At 37.1% G+C, this 20571-nt stretch overlaps 1 protein-coding gene across 1 annotated transcript in view; it reads right to left on the minus strand.

The window, feature by feature from the left end:
- Positions 1-20571, minus strand: part of OXR1 (oxidation resistance 1) — an 85232-nt gene that overhangs the window by 24547 nt on the left and 40114 nt on the right. The window contains exons 8-9 of the mRNA XM_010577003.1: positions 13000-13168; positions 9670-9832 (exon numbers count right to left, since the gene is read on the minus strand). Of these exons, the coding sequence (XP_010575305.1) occupies positions 9670-9832; positions 13000-13168 (332 nt within the window). The remainder of the gene's footprint in view (positions 1-9669; positions 9833-12999; positions 13169-20571) is intronic.

A 20571-nucleotide genomic window follows, 5' to 3' on the forward strand; every position in this document is an offset into this window, starting at 1 on the left:
CAGCAGCAGCAGGAGCGCCCGCAGGCGGCAGCTGCCCTGCAGATGGGAACATCTGCTGGAGGGGGAGGGCGGCGGGAGAGCCAGTGGGGCAGGAGAACCCCAGCACCACCACGGAACGCTGCCGCCCTCGAAGTGGCAAAAGCCTTCTCTTGTGACCGACCCCGGCCCTCTAGCAGTCTTTTTTCCGAACTGGTGGAAGATATGTTTCTATCAGCCAAAGAAGCCCACACAAGAAGCTTGATCCCAAGGAGCCTCCCTTAATAAAAGATAAATAAAGTAAACTGTCCTTTTGTGCATTTGTGGGTTACACTGATCTGCTGATTTGAATCAGAACCTCATATCTTGTCGCTAATTAATATATGCCTTGTCATAAAGAGTTCTTAATTAAAAAGATTCCGGAGAGGAGTATCGGCTCAGACCCAACACGTGTGCAGAACACCACCAAACACTTAAGAGCATCCACCCATTTGCTACCTAGACAACAGAGCAAACCAAAATGTATCTAATTACACTGAATGATAATCTTGTTACTGTCATTCTTAGTTTTTAATCAAGCTAAATATCTCTACACAATCAATGTTGGAGGCAGAAGCCCACAGTCCTTTCAGTAACTGTTACTCACAATGTAGTTTCTTCTAATAAACTAATCTGCCTTAAAAAATATTAAAGTAGCAGCAGAGAAAAAGGAGAGTGCCAACAAATACAGGTACAACTTATGAAATGTCTTATTTCCACTCCAAATCAATTATCTGGTTTACACCTTTTGCCATACCAGATTTAAAGTTATCTGCTGACAAGATCTCGTAACCCTGAAACAGGATAGTAAGTACACTAACTCTCTCTAAACTTGAGCAGGAAGACTGGATGCCGGGTGTGAAAGAACATCTTCGCAGTTTGATTAGATGGTATTGCTCTGTTTCTAGTAGCTAACACAGTGTCCCGGATACCACAGCAACAGAAGAGTTGTGATGCTGAATTCTACAATCCATATATTTAATATGCATGCTTTTTGAGCAATATTACGTTAGTAAAAAGTAATTTATTCCCTCTCAAGGGAGGGAGGTTTAGCCCAGAGAGATAGGGCGGCAGGGGCCATAATTACTCAGTTTCTTTAGAACTTGTTGTTGATTCCACATGAAGCAGCCATGTAGGTGACCGGGTTTTGTGATGAAAAGTCACAAATGTGGTGCAATGAAGATAAGCATCCCCAAGTATCTCCTGAGAAGACTATATATGAGGCATATGTATAAAATAAGATTATTCTCAGAATTTAAGACTCCAATTTCAGAAGCAGCCCTGAAAATTGAGTAAAACATAAATCACAGGAACCAGATTGTGTAAATCAAGTGCCTCGGTGCAATTCATAAGTCATTTGCATTGTTGACTGACAAAAAGAAAGCTTGTTTTTATTCTCTGTATTGGTTTGCCTGGGAACAAACAAATCAATAAGCAATGACAGTAGTTTCACTTTCAGTAGCCTATCTACTTGTTAGAATGTATTTTTAAAGAGACAAGATTGCTATTTAATTACATCTAACAGGAATGTTTCACAGATTATAATAACTCCCATCACCAAAGAGCCCAAAAGAAAAAACTGAAAGCTGCCTCAAGCAGTGTTTAAAATAGTGTAGTTTCAATACGCGTTAGTATAATATGACAGAAAACAACTCCAGAATTATAAACTCTGTTATTTTAAAATTTAGAATAGCATTTTACAGCTCTGGTAAGAGATGTGCATCCTGTATGCTTAACCCTTGTATTATAGTTTTAGGACATAAGTTGCCAAAAATTTCAAAATTAGGAAGACACCTAATTTAGATGCTCAGGCCACCTAAATTGTCATCTTTGGAAGGAATCCCACTAGGTGAAAGAAAGGCAGTTTCATATTTTGATGATATAAGGCATACAAAAGTCAGATTAATTAAGGTCTGGCTTATCTTTAATAAGAGGGAGACAACTTCTGTTTGGTACAAAAAGCCCTTCAGATGACTAAGAGTGCCAAGTTCAGGAGTAATGAAGTTAGAATGCAGTAAAAAAATAAAAAAGCCCCCCAAATCAGGTACTTGCTCCTATGCAAAACTAATACTTTTTCTTCTAGAACAACTGGATCTTCAGAGAAGTTGTTGCAGGTGAAGGTAACATGGGATTACAGATAACTGAAGTCTGATCCCTTTCCCCTTTACTGCTACAAGAAACACACTAAACAGTATAAAAGTCATCTCGTGTGGCATCCAGTGCAACAGGGACTGGCCCAACTTCTTAGTTAGCTGATAATGTTTCCATAAGAAAGTAAGTCTAATTTGAGAAGTCATCCTTTGTTTTCTTTCAACAGCTTAGGAGAAGGGGAAGGAAAAAAAAAAAAAAAGGCAGTTTTCCATCCACAAAATTTTCCTCAGAATTTTCAAAGGTACACTGAAAGCCATTAAGAGACTCAAAAGCACAAGCTTTTTAGTTGAATGATTCTGCTTCAACTCTTAGCAGAGGGACTGACTGCCCCAGTTCTCTCTATTAGATACATGAAATAAGCATCAATTACAATTCCACATTCATGATTTCAACTACAGGACAGCTCCAAGTAAAGAAAACACCTGAATTTCATTTACAAGTTATAAATAGATTCCAAATAGATTAAGTAGAGAAAATAGAGCAAAGCAACAAATATCCCATGCATGAAGTTAAGAGAGTGCGCAATATTTGCTCAAGTTCATTGCAAAAGCAAGAATGAAAGTTACCAGCCTCTACAAAGGGCATTGCATTATGTTAATGGGCCCCAGAGTCTCTCTCTTCAATCACAAAAATTAATTTAACAGAAACATTTCTAAGTATTGCACATGACTGCTGAAATTCAAGAGCCTCTCATCCTCTGGTACAAGAGCAAAACCTACTAAACATGCTTGTTAATGCACAGCAACACATGCACAGTGACACGTCCAATTTCTTAATAGACAATGCATGATATAAAAACCAAACAATGATCTAGCTTATATACCCCATATACTATCATAAAGAGACAACCTTTCAAGAAACATATTGGAAAAATATTCTTATTTTGAGGGCTGTTAATGTGATGCATCTTTACACTTTGTGTGCAGTGTTTCATTCAAGAAGCCTACAACTTCCAGACTTCCTCTTCTCTCTGCTGACCCAGTATTATCCAGCTTGTCATACAGCATTACGATCATACCACATTTTAAAATGTGAGACACAAAAAGCAGCTGTTTCACTAGCATATGAGCACTAAGTGTAGAGTAGGGAATAGAAGCAAATTTTTAGAAAAAACATGATTAAGAATACAAAAGCTTAAGACAGCAGTGCATACTGAAATGGAAATGCCCATTTTAATATAGAAACGTTGTAGGTTACAGTCCAGATCCAATAAAGATCTTAAGCACCTACGTCCAATACTCCAATCTTGAAAAACCTTCTTCAGATGTTACCTGACCAGGAGACATAATCACTGTTTGTGACCTCCATGTTTCTACAAATACACAGAAATATAATTTCTAGACACTCCTGAAGTTACAGTTTTGTTAATGTTGCAGTGTTGAGTGTCTAACTCAAATACCATTTCAAGAAGGCAGAACTTCATTTGCAACTAATGGCTTCATCTAGTAAACATTTTCAAACCATGTCTAAAGTCCCAGCTGAAGTTCAGTTTCACAAGTGAGTATTACAGACTACTGCTTTCCAGAAGTATTGTATTTTCTACAGAAATCTAATATGCAAAATAAAGGCAATGATTATGAAATGCAAATCCAGTGAATCTGGGAAAAATCATTTGCAAATATCTATCAAGTCATGCTTTGTTTTGGAAGTCAACTTCTAGACAGCTTTATATCAAACTGATTTTCTGTATTTTCCAAACAACTTAAAAGCTACTGGAAACAATAATACAGATGAATTTCCAACTACTTTAAGACCTTCTTGCAGGTCCTAAGACAAGAAACTTCCCGTTTTCAAATATCTTGTGGATGAGTATTTAGATTTACGTGGACCTGAAGTATGACTCAATCCTGAATAATAGCAATAAATACAACCAAATGACAGGGGGAAATGGGGAGGGAAGGAAGAATCGACACTTTAAATAATTAATAATTATTCTAGTACAGAGCAATTCTTCTGCTTCCTTAACAGATTTCATGTTTAAATAGGAACTGATGTCCTTAACTGATTTCTTCACAAGTGCCCAAGATGAAATTTCTTCACCACCTCTGAAACATTTAGGTGTGGCCACACTCAGTAATTTTTTTTTTTTTTTTTGCATCAATACTCAGTCTGATGACCAGAAATCTGACCCATCAGCATAAATCCTGTATTTCCAATACTGCATGATGATAAAGACACTTAACAACTGTAACACCTAAGATATTGTTTTGATTGTTCTAGATTCAAATACGCAATCTAAAACTAGATTAGCAGTCTATGTCAATAAGTCATTATCACATAATGAAATAAAAAGTGCATTTATACACAAACAGTCAATATAACGGTGCATCCCAGTTTTCCAGCTGCCTATCAAAAACTTAACTACTTAAAGAATACAACAGACCAAGTCCCTTTACTGTTCAAGGAATGTCATTAACTTTGAGAATTAGCTTCACAAATCAACAGATGAAGCATTAAATGAGCAAATTAAGGTATTCTGGTCTCTAAAATTTCTTATCCTTCTCCCCCTCCCCGCCAAGAGACCAACTAGTCTTTTAGTTAGATACAAATAGAAGGTGCAAAAATTTTATGATAAAACTCACATGGGAAAGGCCAAATTGTGTCATTTCTCCTTTATGCACTAATGTTTCTTATCCAAGTCGTCACTTCCATTGTTTCCCCTCTAATGCCCTCCTCCCTTGTTAGAGCACAGCAGTTTCCTTTGTATCTAGCATTATTAAAACTGTAAAAACCTTGCTTGGAAAATTAGTTTCAGTTGTCCTTACTCCCCAGATACGATAAACTGATTCTCTAAAGATTTTAACTGAGGCACTGGAACAGGTTGCCCAGAGAAGTTGTGGATGCCCCATGCCTGCTCCCTGGAAGAGTCCAAGACCAGGCTGTATGGGGCTCTGAGCAACCTGGTCTAGTGGAAGGTGTCCCTGCCCATGGCAGGGGCATTGGAACTAGGCGATCTTTAAAGTCCCTTCCAACCCAAACCATTCTATGATTCCATGATTATTTACATGTGCATGCCAACTTCTGTAGAAAAATATTTGAGCTTATCAGCACACTTTATGTGCACACAAATTCAGTGGAAAGCTGATTTATGTCATTTAACTCTATACTAGATCCCTGATATGGTTAATGACTTTTACATGAGTACTGTTTTCCACGTCTTTTTCCTCCAGTGGTCAATTTCAAAATGCCACCTGTCACATCATACAGCAACAGCAGTGGAAACAAGCCCGTCAAGGTTTTACAATCCGTTTTAGGAAAATTATATTAGAATAACTGGATAACTGGAATTTCTGGGATTCATGAATCACAGAGATATCACTTACCACCACCACCTTCTTTTTTTTTTTTTGAGAGTGCAGATTTTTTTTCCTGAATTAAAAAAGCTGAAGAGTCTGCAAGAAAGGTTATAGAAAATAATGCATACTAGGCAGCACTTAGAACCTTTCTTCAAGTTGTTCTATGATCAACTGTGGTTCATAATCTGTGCTCTGATCTGTCGGGGTTTTTTTTGTTTCTTTTAAAATATACAATGTATACAATATACACAATGGAATATACAATGTATACAATATACACAATGGAATATACAATATACACAATGGAATAATATTTATGCTTTACAGGGAATGTCAACAACACTTCTTTTAGAAAAGCAATCTTTTATGCAGCCATAAGAAACTATTAGGCGTTATTTTATAGAAACAAGAAATAGCTGTGTTACTTGAAAACTCATTTCTCAACCAGGATTTGGATACTGTAGAATTCAAGCAGTTTTTCCTTTTCACTCATCTTCAACTTCTTTAAGCATAAGACCAATCCTATTAGCACTGCTTGAGGACCTATCCCTACTTTCAAATACTGTGATACCATGCCTTTATCAGCACAAGGTGACAACTCCTTAATGCTTTCAATCTGTGGTACTAATTGGCACCAAAATGATGTTAGTGCATTCAGCAGCTATCTAACAGCAAGCACCTTAACACTAAGTCATTAATTTCTACACACATTACTATATACACAACTTGAACTTAAAAAGGAAACAAAATTAGACCATAAAGTACCCATGGAAGTTGCTTCTGAGGCACTGCACAACAGAAACGGTCAGCTTGCTGTCAAATCTTGCCACATTTAGATGCAAGTACAGAATATGCTTTGGAGAAGGCATCTGTTTATTAACACACAGGTTTTTGAACAGTATTAATTATTTGTGCTAACAGATAAAGAAAGCCATTAGCGCTTGAACTAATACAAACTAAAAAAAGAATACCATGATAAATATACCTCTATATCCTCAAGGCTCAGTACAGATCGTAAAAAACCAAAAACAAACAAAAAAGCCCCCCACAAAACCCAAAACAGCCTCTTCTTTGGTGTATGCCCATTCACCTAAGTACAAGAAGGTAAAAGAGACATTTGAGGAAAACGGATGGGGATAACACCACCAAGAAACTAGCAGCACAGTTTCATTTCTTACATGATATATAAAATAAAATTCCTGTCTATTCATTTCTAGTGGACACCAGAGACAAGTCTTTAGCATGGACTGATCGTAAGTGAAAAAGTATCCTTTTCAGAGGGCTTTGCCTATGGGACAGGCAGAGGCCTCTCAGGAAGGCAGATACTGAGGAACATCATCAGCAACGGGAGCTCCGAGGTACCCCACCCAGAATTTGTTTTAAACTCTAAGTAACTGACAACTATTAATTAGTCACCTTTACTGATGGCAATGGTAGATAGTAGTAGGTTCATGGTTATTTCTAAGAAGTCAGTTATCTATTAAGTGTGTAGCATAAATACAAAAAGAGTCAGCTAAGGGATTCCCTGGATTATTTTTTTTTTTGACACTTCATACAGTGCAGTATTTGATCAAACTAGTGTTTAATATGACAGCAGGAGTCTTGACCTCTTTGCCACTAGATCAGCTGAGGTTACATCTACTGGATTACTTCAGGGAAAAGGCTGAAAGGAAATAGACTACTCTGTATACAGTAAGAAGAAAGCATAAGTAGATGAAAAATTGGAGTAAGTTCAGGTAAGAGTTCAGTCCCATTCATTGATCCATTTAATAAACTTATAAACAAATCCCTACTACTTGTTTCATATCTTATTGATCTTTGCTTTTGCTTGCTCCTTCTTCCCATAATTCCTTTTCCACTAAAAAAAAAAAAAAAGCACACTACTTCCTTAAAGTCTCTTGATAAAAAGCTGCAGCCAAATGTGTTAACATCTGACTATGAAAGAAGCAAAAGCTATCTCAGAGCACCACACCTGGGTTACCCATTAATCCTCTTCCCTGCTTCTCCAGTTTTAAGATACTGTACAAAGATCACAGAGAACAGTTTTTGGAAAAGAAAGCTACTCCACTATCTTCCTATTTTGGTAGATCAACAGTACTTTGTGATGCATTTGTACATCAAGATTTTGCTTTCCATCTCTCTTCCACCCTGAGTTTTCCCATCACTGTGTTCTGAAGAAGGCAGCCTATTTTTCATCCCAATACCCACAAAAATGTTTCAATGATACTGTTCACCTGCTATTGTAAATTACACCTGGATCAAGAGCTGACAGAGAAAAAGCTTGTTGGGTTAAAGGAAGGAAGTGTGTTGATTGAAAATAATGACTGAAACTCAATGGGAGTAATGGGTATGACAACAGCAGCTACAATTCCCTGTATGTACTGATACTTTCTAGCACGTACGTTTAAAGCCACTAAAATGCAGCTGGATGTAATGACAGGTTGAACCATCTAGTACTGTCAAACATTCCTGATTAAAAAGTTAGTTTTTAATAGCTTTCAGGTTTGTGCTAGAAGTCAATCATAAGACGTCACATTACTCAAGTTAAAATGCACAGAAGACCACATTAGCATATTTCTTATACTTGCGTAACATTTTTTTTAAAAAGTTATCCATCTCACTAATCACACTAACTTCTAAATCCAGATAATTATTATTTGATAATCTTAAGAGAACCAAACTTGACATAGTTTTCACATAACACATATAGAAATAACACTATTTTTGAAATATGTCTTCAACAATTGTTTCCAGAGGAGACCTAAATAAAGGCTTAAGACATGACCTCATTCTGTAGCAAATAACTTACAGATTTTAATACATGTAGGAAAAGGACTGCCTCGACTGTCTTCAGAAATAAAAGTTACAACATTTAATCCTGAAGAAAAATTCGCACTATTTTCTGTTGAAATTATTCTGTAATTATATTAAGGTGCAAAGTTACTGAAGAGCTCATTAAAAGAGACACATACTGTGCCTTAAACCATAATATTGATCACTTGCCACTGATCCCCATGTTCCAAAGGGCCACGTTTTAAAACATCAAATACTTAGAAAGGCTTTGAGCAAGAATCAACACCAAAATACATTGCTGGTAAAAAATACTCAAGCAATATATATGCTGAAAATATGAAGATTCAAAAGACATGCTTTTATGATACACCAATTTCAATATCTCAAAGCAAAACTGCTCCATGCAAAATCACTGAACTGCAGAGACAGCGTTTTGTAACCACAACCTAATACTCGAGCTAAGTGAGAAGTCTGAAGTCAGAGTTCTACTGTGATTCTAAGTTTTGGAGCTAACAAGAAAACCATTACCGATAGCTAGACTATTGCAGTTTTTTAAAATTTCTTTTACACTCTACATAAAACTCCTCAATTTCAACATGCCTCATTGCTTCGTGGGGCAGGGCAAGAGTGAAGAAGGAAGAATCAGTCTTACAGTCAGACATTGCAATTGCTGTCCTGATGCTCAAGTTAAACAGTGCTGATGGGATACTTCTACAATATATATGACAAGAATCATCAAACTTTTGACTGACACTTGAATGCACAAGACTACAAGGGCTTTAACTGTATGTATACTACAAAACAAAACCATGTAGACATGTAAAGATGTGTCCATATAAACACAGTGGACACAGATTCACATGGGAGAAATGTGTTTGTTACAAAAAATAGAGTTCCAGTTACAGTATATTACTAAAACCCATGCAACAGCATCTTAATGTATGAAGAAGTTATAACTGAGAAGTTAATTACTGGATTATTGGAAAAACATGTAATTAATAGATTAATTTTCCTTTTTTGTTGTCTCATCCATGTTTGGAGACTTACCAGGAAGTATTCAACATTCTAGATACAGGAATAATAAATATCAGAAAACTGTCAGTTTACCTGACTGAAAACTATGTCTGCTTCATCAAAGTTGCAACTTCTTTGCTGTACTCACGTTCCTTTCAACTCCTAAGTTTTAAGTTACAATTTGCTCTATACGAAAACAAGTTGTAATAGTGAAATGTTGCCCTGAACTGATGTTAGAGCAAAGCATTAGGATGGCATAAACTAAACAGTCATGATCACAGTAAGCAGACTAATAAAGCACATTGGTTTGTTTTTCTTATTGGAAAGAATTTAACACTATTTTAACTATATTCTTATGAAAGTATTAAAAAAAAATATTTTTGACACTGTTTTTGCTTACCTCCCACTCTTTAGCAGCATCTTCAGTAGTAGATTCTTCACTAGTTTCAGGTTCTTCCTTCTTTTTTACCACTATAAATCCAGGTTCCCGAAGAGATTCCCCAGTATCTTCTGCATATATCTCTGGACTCCACTGGATAAAGAAGACATACAAGTGATCTGTCCTAGAGAAGTCAAGTAACGATACAGAAAAGAAAAATAAGGTAAGTTTGTGATCTTTGGGGTCATGTCTAATAATTATGAAGTATTTAAGATTAAAATGAAAATACTTACTATTTCATGTTTTACTAGATATTACAGACACATTTGAAAAAAACTAGTTAATTTTTTTTTCTTTTTAATTATATGAAGCTGACACTGGAGAAAAACCATGAAACAAGTTGGCAATTGACTAGCTGTGTTTTCATATACAAGTACAATCCTTCAACCATTGTCAAACTTTTCTGTCCCATTGGAAACCTCTGTTTACAACTGAAATAACTTCCAAAATAAAACACTGACATTTTTTAATTTTATTTAAAAAGAGTTACATAAAAACATAAACAAAATTGGAATTTAAAAATGTCTCCGTATCTGTTTTCCTCACCCCTGAAGAACAGCTGAACACTCCCAAGACATGTAACCAAAATTATACAGACTGTGAGAATTACTACAGATATGAGGAAATAAGGCTGAAAGTGTGCATGTATATGGCTATATCATAAACTACAGACTACTCTAACTTCAGTACTGCAGTAAGTACCAAGATTCAAAGTTACCTCCTTTTAAGTTAAAACAAATGGCACGTTTCTCCAGTCTGAAAGAACAAAATGCCCAAATTCCCAAAAGAAAGTTATTTACAACCCTAATAGATGTCAGTCTGTACTGTTTAAGCATTTCCTGTAGGTGCACAGATGGAGCATTTAGAAAAAGGACATGCAATGAATCCACTAGTATCTCTTCATCATGGAAAAGACAGCTTCAGAGCTAAAGCTTTATGGCTCTGGTTACCAAGAGTTTGAATATTGCTTGTGTCCCTCTTCAGAGATATTTGCTACAGTGACTCTGCATACTGGATTAGCATGAAGAACAACATTTGGATTCCCCTCCCCCTCCCCTCCTTACTAAATCCCTGCAAAACTGAATACTGGAAGAACAGCAAGAGATACAGAGCAGCAAAGCCTCTCAAAACTGCAGCTCAATCTTCATGTGCCTCTGTATCTAAAAGGATGCAGCACACAGGTATGTAATAACAGCCTCTGAACAGGGTCAGTTATTCAAAGTCACCCTTATTAAAATTAAGGTTCCTGGATAACACTGATGAAAGCAAAAAAAAAAAGAAAAAATCTTTCTCTGACAGTAAGAGAGAATTAAACATTTCAGATGCATAAGAGTAGATAAGGTCTATGACAAAGTTGGAACAAGAAGCTGCAGACTCCTCATGCACTGAATGAAGTATCAAGTCTTACAAGTAGGAAAATAAATAAAAAAAAAATCCTGATGTTAACTTTTTAAGAACTTGAAATTGTGTGTAATTATAGCAGTTTAAAAAGTAAAGAAAACTTGATGTTTAAAGAACTGAAAGACATTCCTTCCCAGACTGGCTCATTTGAGATTAAGAACACTGAAATAATGCAGGTTTGTCAAATACCTAGTGGTAAGAAAGAGAAAGAAGTAGGTGACAAAGACAACTGGGTTGATACTAAGTATTTTGACCTATGCAGAGTAGCACTCAGCAAGGTTAACACTGAATTAAGCGAAACAAACACCCCACTACCACCACATCTGACTTTTTGTGTACTAAAACACAGGACACACATTAGATGGCTAAAGAACAGATTACTAATTCCCCATGCAGTTAGAAAAAGAAACCCTTCATAGGCGGAGTAATTTCCAAGGAGATCACATACAGACTGTAAGCTAAGAACTATTTCTTCTGAAATAGGTGATAAATTCTGCTTTATGCTGAAGATAAGTACTTGCTCTGCTACATTAGAAAATGAACCAAGGAGAGACAATAATAATTTTAATCATCTGACCTAGACATTGTTGCCATACGTGAAACATTTAACTCTTTTCAAATGAAATATGATATGACTAGAACAACAAAATTTGAGTTGAATGTAACCACAAGAGGTCACCTGGCCCAGACAGGATTAGCTATAGCGGAATCAGCGTGACAGACATTCGTCTCAAGAAATTGCATGATCTCCACCACTTAGGGGTTGCAGGGGTGATGTTTAAAAGCAGGTTAGTGATGTGCTAGCATAGACTCAATTATCCCTGTTGGAATATTGGAATTTTTGATGTCATTTCAGTCCATTACACACCTCCATTCACAGTGGACACAAAAAAAAGAGTACTGCCTTTCTTGTTGCAGCCAACTTTTAAGTATGAAATGATTTTATGTTTGTAATCCACCTTTTCTCCTTTAGATTAAAGAACCCCACTTACTTCTAATTTTCTTTATATGTTACACTTTCTAGGCATTAATTTGTCTTGCTGCTTTCCTCTGGACTCTCTCCAATTGATCCATATCTGTCCTCAACTGCAGTGCCCCAACTGGACATTCTATGCCATTCAGCTCAAAAGAAAAGATGGAAAAGTGACTTGATCATTGTGTGCAGGTATTTATACAAGATGACAGCTCACAGTTTTTTGTTGTTGTTTCTTTCTCTTTACCCCCCCGCTCTTCTGACAAGGATATAATAATCTCCAATACCTCAAAAAATCACATTCAACTTGGAAATAAGTCAGTTTCCTAGCAGTACAGATCATTTAAGAATTCAAGCCTTTACCAGTGAGTGAGCATGGACATCTCATGTCTTTGAATCACTGCAACAAATTTAGATGTTTTTCCAGTAGATATGTTTAAGTTGCTTCCTGGAGAAGTTTTATGTTCCATATATAAAGATAGGACAAAAGAACCCCAGCTAGGTCTTCTGAACTCAGAGCTTTAAGAAGGAGAGAATTTTTAGAAAGTTTCCAAATAATGGGAAGCACAGATAATGACAATAAAAACTTTGTTGCAGAACTCACTTCCTTCACCAGACACTACTTACCTGAATCTTTCTTTCATTATTCACTTAGCTACAAACACAAGCCTAAATAATAACATGATAAACTATTGGCTGAACATGCAAGTAACTCAAGTAAATCAGTAAAACTTCAGTATTATAATGAGGTATTCCAGTGTTAAGTACAAGCCAATCATCAATATCCTTAGTTGTTGACCGTTTTTTTGTGTTGCTTTACAGACACAGTCACTGAAAAATTTCACATGGTGCAGGAAAAAAAAAAGCTCAAAGACCTATTGGAAAGCGTTCATTTTTACAGTCTACCTCCTCCTTACCTTTCTTGTGGAACAGCAAACCAGTACTCATGCTTTTTATCCCTCTGTGCATACTGTTGCATTGATGCACTTGCTTGCGAAACAAATGTTTTCCTCATGGGTTTTCCAACCCTGAGACACAGAAACTTGTGAGATCGATGTCGCCTTTTTTCTTTTGTAAGAGAAGAACCTATCAGTAAAGAAAAAGTAAGCTATCCACAATGCACAAAAGAACTTAACAAAATTATTAGCCCATTTTGTATTAGGCAATACAGGTATATAAGATGCATATATATGTAAGTAATATGAGATGAGGTAACTAACATAGGTAGTAATAATTACCTGTCCTTTTTGTGTTACGTAAATTGCATCAGCAGAATTAACTTCAGAATACAACACATTTGAATAATTGTAACATTCATTTCTGCTTCCAACCTCAGTTCACATTATGACAGTCTTTCATCCATACTTGAAAGTATTTCAGAAGGTATTCTCAATACATATCCCTCAACACTGAATTGGACGTCCCTCCCAATATTAAAAAGATATTCCATATACATGCAAAAGATACAGCGTTAAGTAAGTACTTAGGCCTGATTCATGTATGCCAAAGCTGTTCATTAGTTAACTTTTAATTTAAAAAAAGTTCTGCCACTACTAATAGAGGATTAAGATGAATTTTAATTTGTTAGCTGTATCAAACATTTCAAAAGTATGAACACCACTTCAGGATGAAGTATACTGGATGTTGCAGTATGAGATTTTTCCATCCAGTAGTATATTTAAATGAACTAATAGAATTACATGATTACCCTCAGGGTCTGGATTGCCAGGTCAGCACAAGGTAAAGGAAGAAGCCTTCTCAAAATTGTTTCTTTGCTAGATTAATTGCCCAAATCCCAGAACATGAGCTCCAGCCACAAGAGACTTTTTTAAAAAAGGAAGGATAATGTAAATTTAAGAGTTCTTACGATCAGCTATGACAACAAAAGATTTAGCCTACCTCTGGTTTACATGTACACACAGATATGTTCCAATTTTCTAGGACACTCATCTTTACAGCTGAAGTTCTCCTTCAGTGTCTATGCAGACTACAGACAGACTGAGCACAGAAAACACCACCTTCTTGATCTATAAACATCTCTACTGTATGTTTTCTCAATCAGATTTTCACCATGAAGTTTAGAATAGCATTCACAAAAGATTCTTTTTTTCAGTAAATATTTAAATGTGCGCCTCCTAATTTTCAGTTACAATATCTTAGAATTATACCTGCAGTATACAGTATGGTAGAACAGTCATAATATGAATGATTTGGAAGTATTTTATAAATCCATAAGCTCAAATGCTAAATTGTCAGATTAAAAAAAAAAAACAAACCAAAAAGAATCCCAAATAAACAAAAAGCTGTTTCATAGGACTGGCACGTGAACTTTGTGGCAGTGTTGGAGAAACATTCTTAAAACTATCTGATATTTGGGATTTTGGTCCTTCCGATGCAGTAGTTTAAACTTCTCTGACATAGAGCTCAGAGAAGTGGGATTTGTACCATACCTTAAAAAATAAAAATGTGAGATTTAGTTCCAGCTAGCAGAGAGAATGAAAACAAACAATTTAGCCCTGCCCCCAAATGTCAAAAGGACTATTTAAGACACTCTTTTTTTTCTGATGTGTTCTCCAATATATTTTGTATATTTGATACTGAATTCATTAGAAAAAAAATAAATAGTAATGGCTACTATGTATCACGCCTTTTTTTTTTTTTTCCCTTCAATCTTGGCCAATATCCAGCTAAGCAGCAGACACACGTTATCTTTAATGAGATTTCAGTTTCTTTACACTATTTATTTAACTATAAACCAGCATAATTTCTCTAAAGTATCAACTACATCTAGCTTTTATTTAAGTCGGGTGGTTAACCTAAGGGTCTGTAAAAATAGAAGAGAATATGAGAGTCATGGGTTACAAAAAAAAAATTCCAAGGGAGACCTTTTTAGCTATTCTAGACTACTCACAATTTATCGACTTGCAATGCATCACCTGTTCAACATTCAGAACAAACAGATCATTAATTCCAAACTCAGAAACATTTGGCCTCTGTGAAGATCAACAAATGGTAGTTCTCAAAAACCTAGATGCTCAAAACTCGCAGAAAAGAGGAATTCAACCAAGTCCTTGCTAGATGCAGGAGATAAAAAGACCTATCTAGGTATCTTAATGGTATTAAACTCATAGTATTATTACTTCAGAGTTTTAGTCTGATAGACAGGATATTAGATAGTGTTTACAGTGTTTCAATTTTTTAATTACCTAGTGGTTTTTAGTGACCTACTGTTAACAGACCTGACATATTTAGTCTTTGGTGACCTTCAAGCGTTAAGCAATAGATCCAAACTTTTATCTTGGCTCTAAAACTTGCCTATAGACAAAGCCAGCAGAAGCTTCACCAAATCTATTTAGATTGAGAAACATTAATTCATAGTCTACTGTTTTATTTGCATTCTGCTAAAACAGCATGCAAGAATAAGAAACATACAATAATTCCAACTGGACTGACGTCATTGGCACAAGTCTCCAAAAAGTAACTTGTGCTTTTTTTTACCTCTTTTTTTAAATTATTTTTTCTTTCTATTTTACCCCCACAACCTTCAGTGAAGCTGCAACACCATGTGCAGAAGGCTTCTAGCCAGCACTCCTCTGACTGTATGCAGACACTTTTTTGATTATATATGTATATATTCTGTGACTATACAGACCATCCTGCATGAAAAACCTGCAGTGTCACCAAATGATACAATCTTTTAGGCAGCCAACAAAACTAAAGCATCTAATACAACTGAATTACAAATAATATTCAATTGTAAGAAAAGCAGCAATTTTGGCAAAGAACACTTGTGCTTCCATTTTTTTTAAAGTCACAAACAGCAACTACTACTAGCTGACAATTTTGCCAGAAGATCTCCTCTAATATTTAAGGCATAAAAGCCAAATCTATCACAGAAAGATGCATCTATTAATCAGCTTCAAATTTCAAAATTCAGTTACTTCCTTAACAGGAGAAAAAAAAAAAAACCAAACAAAAAACAAAAACAAAAACTATCATATCAGACTCTAAAGTGCAAGATGAATTTCTGTCAACCGAAGAATCTTCCTCTCTATTCAATACAACCTCAATTTTTAATTAACATAAACAATTTGACCTTCAAATGCACTTCACATATAATCTCTTAGTTTGTGACAGGCGTTATAGGTATGTTTTCTGTCTAGCCCCCAAAATACTGCACAGTTAAAACAATCAGTTTATCTCCATTAGTAAGATGGTAAAATATCAGAAAGTGACCTATTAATTTTTTAACAAGCAAAATCAAAGACAGGCAGAAACATCTTTAAGTTACTTAAAAAGACATACCTTTTTTTTTAATATGAATTGAGTAACTTCAATAGATTTTCAAGATAACTTCTGGCTAATAATCCCAGGACCTGATCTTTGCAGAGGAGTAAAGGTACTCAAGAAATAAGCCTAGTTGTTCCCCATATTCATAGCACTAGTTTCTTACCATCTAGCTCGTATTTATCTTGAGATATGCTTTTTGTATGCTCAACCTGTGGGAGCAGCTCAGAACACCTGGCATTTGTTTTCAAGGGTGACCGTTAGAATTTGTTGGGCTGTATATTTGCCAAGCTTTGAAGAACTAGTTTTACAAAGTCAGGCTGGAGGATGGCCTTGTGTAGGCCTGGGAAGATGTGGCTGAAGACAGTCACGAGTATGGGTATGGAATGTTTTTATCTTTAACTGTTCTGAGGACTGGCAAACATCCCAGCTGAGCCAGATATGCGCTCCTGTGTTAGTAGTATTGGCTGTATGCTGTTAGTTCTTTCTAGATCTTTGTTGAAACATATGTAAGTTGGATTCTTTTGTGAAATAAAGGGAATCTTGTACAGATAGCTTGAGTGCTTAATTCAGTCGCCACAGATGGTGAGCCCGACATGATCAAGAGAAGAAGGCGACGTGATCGAGAGAAGAAGCCGGCACGATTAAGAGAAGAAAACAACATGATCAAGAGAAGAAGAGAAGAGGTGATTCCCCTTCACTGCGGAGACCACACAACCTAATGGGGAGAGTTTTGAAGAAGTGGCCACGACTTCGAGAAAATAGGTAACAGCAACCCCTGCGGAACGGGTGAGTTGCAAGATTGCGGTAGCATGGGGCAATCGGTTTCTCAGGAGCATAAGCTCTACTTAAACGTTTTGCAGCAGATTTTACGGGCCCCTGGGTATAAAACAACAGAGGGACAAATAGCTTCGCTTTTCATATGGGTAAAGGATAATTGTAACTGGTTTCCCACAGAGGGAACTTTTGATAGCAAGATTTGGGAAAGAGTCGGGGAGCATTTACAAACGCAAAAAACTTTGGCATTCGGTGTATCAGAAAATTTAATTGTGACATGGAAATTTATTTATACTGCGCTGGTGCATTTACAGCCAGCAGAGAAAATCATATCAATACAACCTGATACTGCTTTTGAGGAGACAGTTTGTAAGCGGGCCGCTAACGAGCAGGATTCTGATTCCGATAATAATTCTTTTGCATCAGGCAGGGTGGACTCTGAAAGAGAGCCGGATTTATATCCCTCGTTACCTCCACCGCCGCCTGCACTAACACCGTTACGGCACTCACCCCGCCGGCAGGCAGCGGGTGGGCAGCGCGGGCTCGCCGACCCTCACCACCGCATACAGGTCCCCGCCGCTGCCTGCCGCCCCTTTCGCACCCGCTTCGCCGCCGCTGCCTGCCGCAGCCAGCGCCGTCCCCCACGCCCCCACCCCAGTCGTCTGGTACTCCCTCTCCAGGGTTTGCAGAACTTAAAAACAGAACCCGGCTGTGCTGCGCTACCTGTAGCTCCTTCTCCTACTAATCCCTCTAGCTCTATGCCTCTGTCTAATCCTGTGGCTCCTGCTTTACAGCGGTGCGGAGAAAAAACTAGAGTGCCTTCAGCTCCGCCTTTAACAGACTTTGATGCTAAATGTGTTGATTCACTTAATGATTTGGGAAAAAATACAAATAGCTTGATGCGACACTGTCGAGAAAAAGCTCTACAGCAAGGAGATACTATGTTTACTTTTCCTGTTATATACAGACCCCATAATCCACCACAGCATGAGGGTTTACCTTATGAAATGATAAAAGAATTACAGAAGTCAATTTGCGAAAATGGGTTACACAATTCATTTACAATAGGACTAGTGGAAACAATTGGAAGCATTTATACTATGACTCCTTGGGACTGGAAATTGCTTATGAAAACTGTGTTGACTTCTGCTCAGTATTCTGTATGGCAATTAGAATACAATGATTTGTAAGTGGAACAAATTATGGACAACTTGTCATCAGGGATACTTACAGATCAAAATATGTTACAAGGAACAGGCCCTTACATTACACCTCAGGCACAAGCTGCTTTGCCAAAGCAAGTTGTCGATCAAGCTACTCGTATTGCAATTATGGCTTTACGACGTGTACCTGAAACTGGGCAAGGTATCGCTTCATTTGCCTCTATATGACAGGGCTCTCAAGAACCGTACGCATCTTTTATTGATCGCCTTCAAGCCGCGATAGTGCGGCAGGTAGAAAATCCGGAAGCTACAAAAGTGTTATTTCAATTGGCTTATGAGAATGCAAATACAGACTGTCAGGCTGTATTGAAAACTGGTAGAAGAAGAGCTACTGACGTTGGGGAATATATTAAGATACGTCAAAACATAGGGACAGACACTCATAGAGTTAACATGTTAGCTGCTGCACTGTCATGACAACTAAATGTTAATTGAACTCAAAGTTACTGTGACATGCTTTGAGTGTGGAAAATTGGGACGTATGGCTAAGCAATGTCCTAAACGACAGAAATCCAAACATGATAAACCTCCAAATCAATTGTGCCCTCACTGTAGTAAAGGATATCATGGGCGAATCAACACAATTCAAAATTTGACAAAGGCACAGGCTAAAGATAAAATTCATTCTTGTCCCGATTGTCAAAGAGTTACTTCTGATGCAGTGAGCACTGGAGTTCACACACACGGTTTACATTCTAATGCCATTTGGCAAAGTGATGTTACACATGTATCTGCCTTTGGCTCCTTGAAATTTGTGCATGTTTCTATTGATACCTTTTCCTCTTATATTTGTGCTACTGCTCATTCTGGAGAAAGGGCACGTGATGTTCAACAACATTGGTCACGATGCTTTGCAACTATGGGGGTTCCTCAAACCATTAAAACTGACAACAGTCCAGGGTATGTAGCTGAATCTACCCAATTATTTTTGCAACAGTGGCAGGGATCCCATGTGACAGGGATTCCACATTCACCTACTGGACAAGAAATACTTGAGCGTGCGCATCATGCTTTAAAGTCTATGTTACATAAACAAAAAAGGGGGAATATGCCACCACAAAAACAGCTAGATAATGCTATGTATACTTTGAATTTTTTAAATCGCTCACCAGACTTAATGGCCAGCACGGCAATAGAGCGGCATTTTAAAACTCCCGATTCTATTTCACAAAGACCTAAAGTATTGTATAAAGATCCTTTTAGTGGACCTGGCTGGAGTGGACCTGTGGAACTAATCGCTTGGGGGCGAGGGTATGCTTGTGTTCTTCTTCCCACAGGAACCAAGTGGATTCCAGCTAAACACGTGAAGCCATATCATGAGCTGGTGAAACCACTCGGACAACCCAATCCTGCAGATGAATACTCTGAATTTGAAAGAGGAGAAACGAATGAGGAGGAAGCGGTGCATCAAGAACGAAAAAGCTATCACATAGGGACATTTGAAGAGAATGCAACAACAAGCTAGTGTAATGATGCAACGTGTATCCTACTCCAAAGAATACCTTTTTTAGCATACCTGGCAATAGTGGCCAGCAACAGTATTGTAAGAATTCTGATCCTTTTTTCTTTGCAGGGTCACTGTGGCTCAGGCACAGCATTTTTATTGGGCCCACTGGAGGTGTTGCGCCTAAGCCACAGTGACTATATAAAAAAACATTCCTTGTATAAGTTTGAACCTCACACAGAATCACAAAGATTCAGTGACGTACTTCACATCCTTATGTTTTTGTAGCAGCTCAATTTGTAGATATCGCTTTACATAACCATGCTTTTGAAACTAATCTGAATTAACCTTGGTATTTTAGCTGTTTTACTCATAAGAATATATCTGAACCAAGTCTTACAGTAATCATGCCAATGTGACGTCGTGCTGAATTGTGGATCCCTGTAAATACGACCAAATCACGGGAAGGGGAATCAGGATTAAGTCAATTATCAAGGCTTTTAAAGCAGACAATTAGTCACCCACAACAATTTATAGGATGTCTCATTGCCTTTATAATATCAGCTATCATTATTGCAGCTACTGCTGCTGTTGCTACCATGGCGCTTGTGAAATCCGTTCAGATGCTCACACAGTAGCTAATGTATTAAAAAAAATGTTACAGCTGAAATGAATACCCAGGTACAAATTGATCAACAATACTAGAATGACTGGATGCTTCAGAAGCAGTGGTAATTTGGCTCAGACTGTATTGGGTT

This window comes from Haliaeetus leucocephalus, unplaced genomic scaffold (assembly GCF_000737465.1).
Source record: "Haliaeetus leucocephalus isolate CR32 unplaced genomic scaffold, Haliaeetus_leucocephalus-4.0 Scaffold555, whole genome shotgun sequence".
Taxonomy (NCBI): Eukaryota; Metazoa; Chordata; class Aves; order Accipitriformes; family Accipitridae; genus Haliaeetus; species Haliaeetus leucocephalus.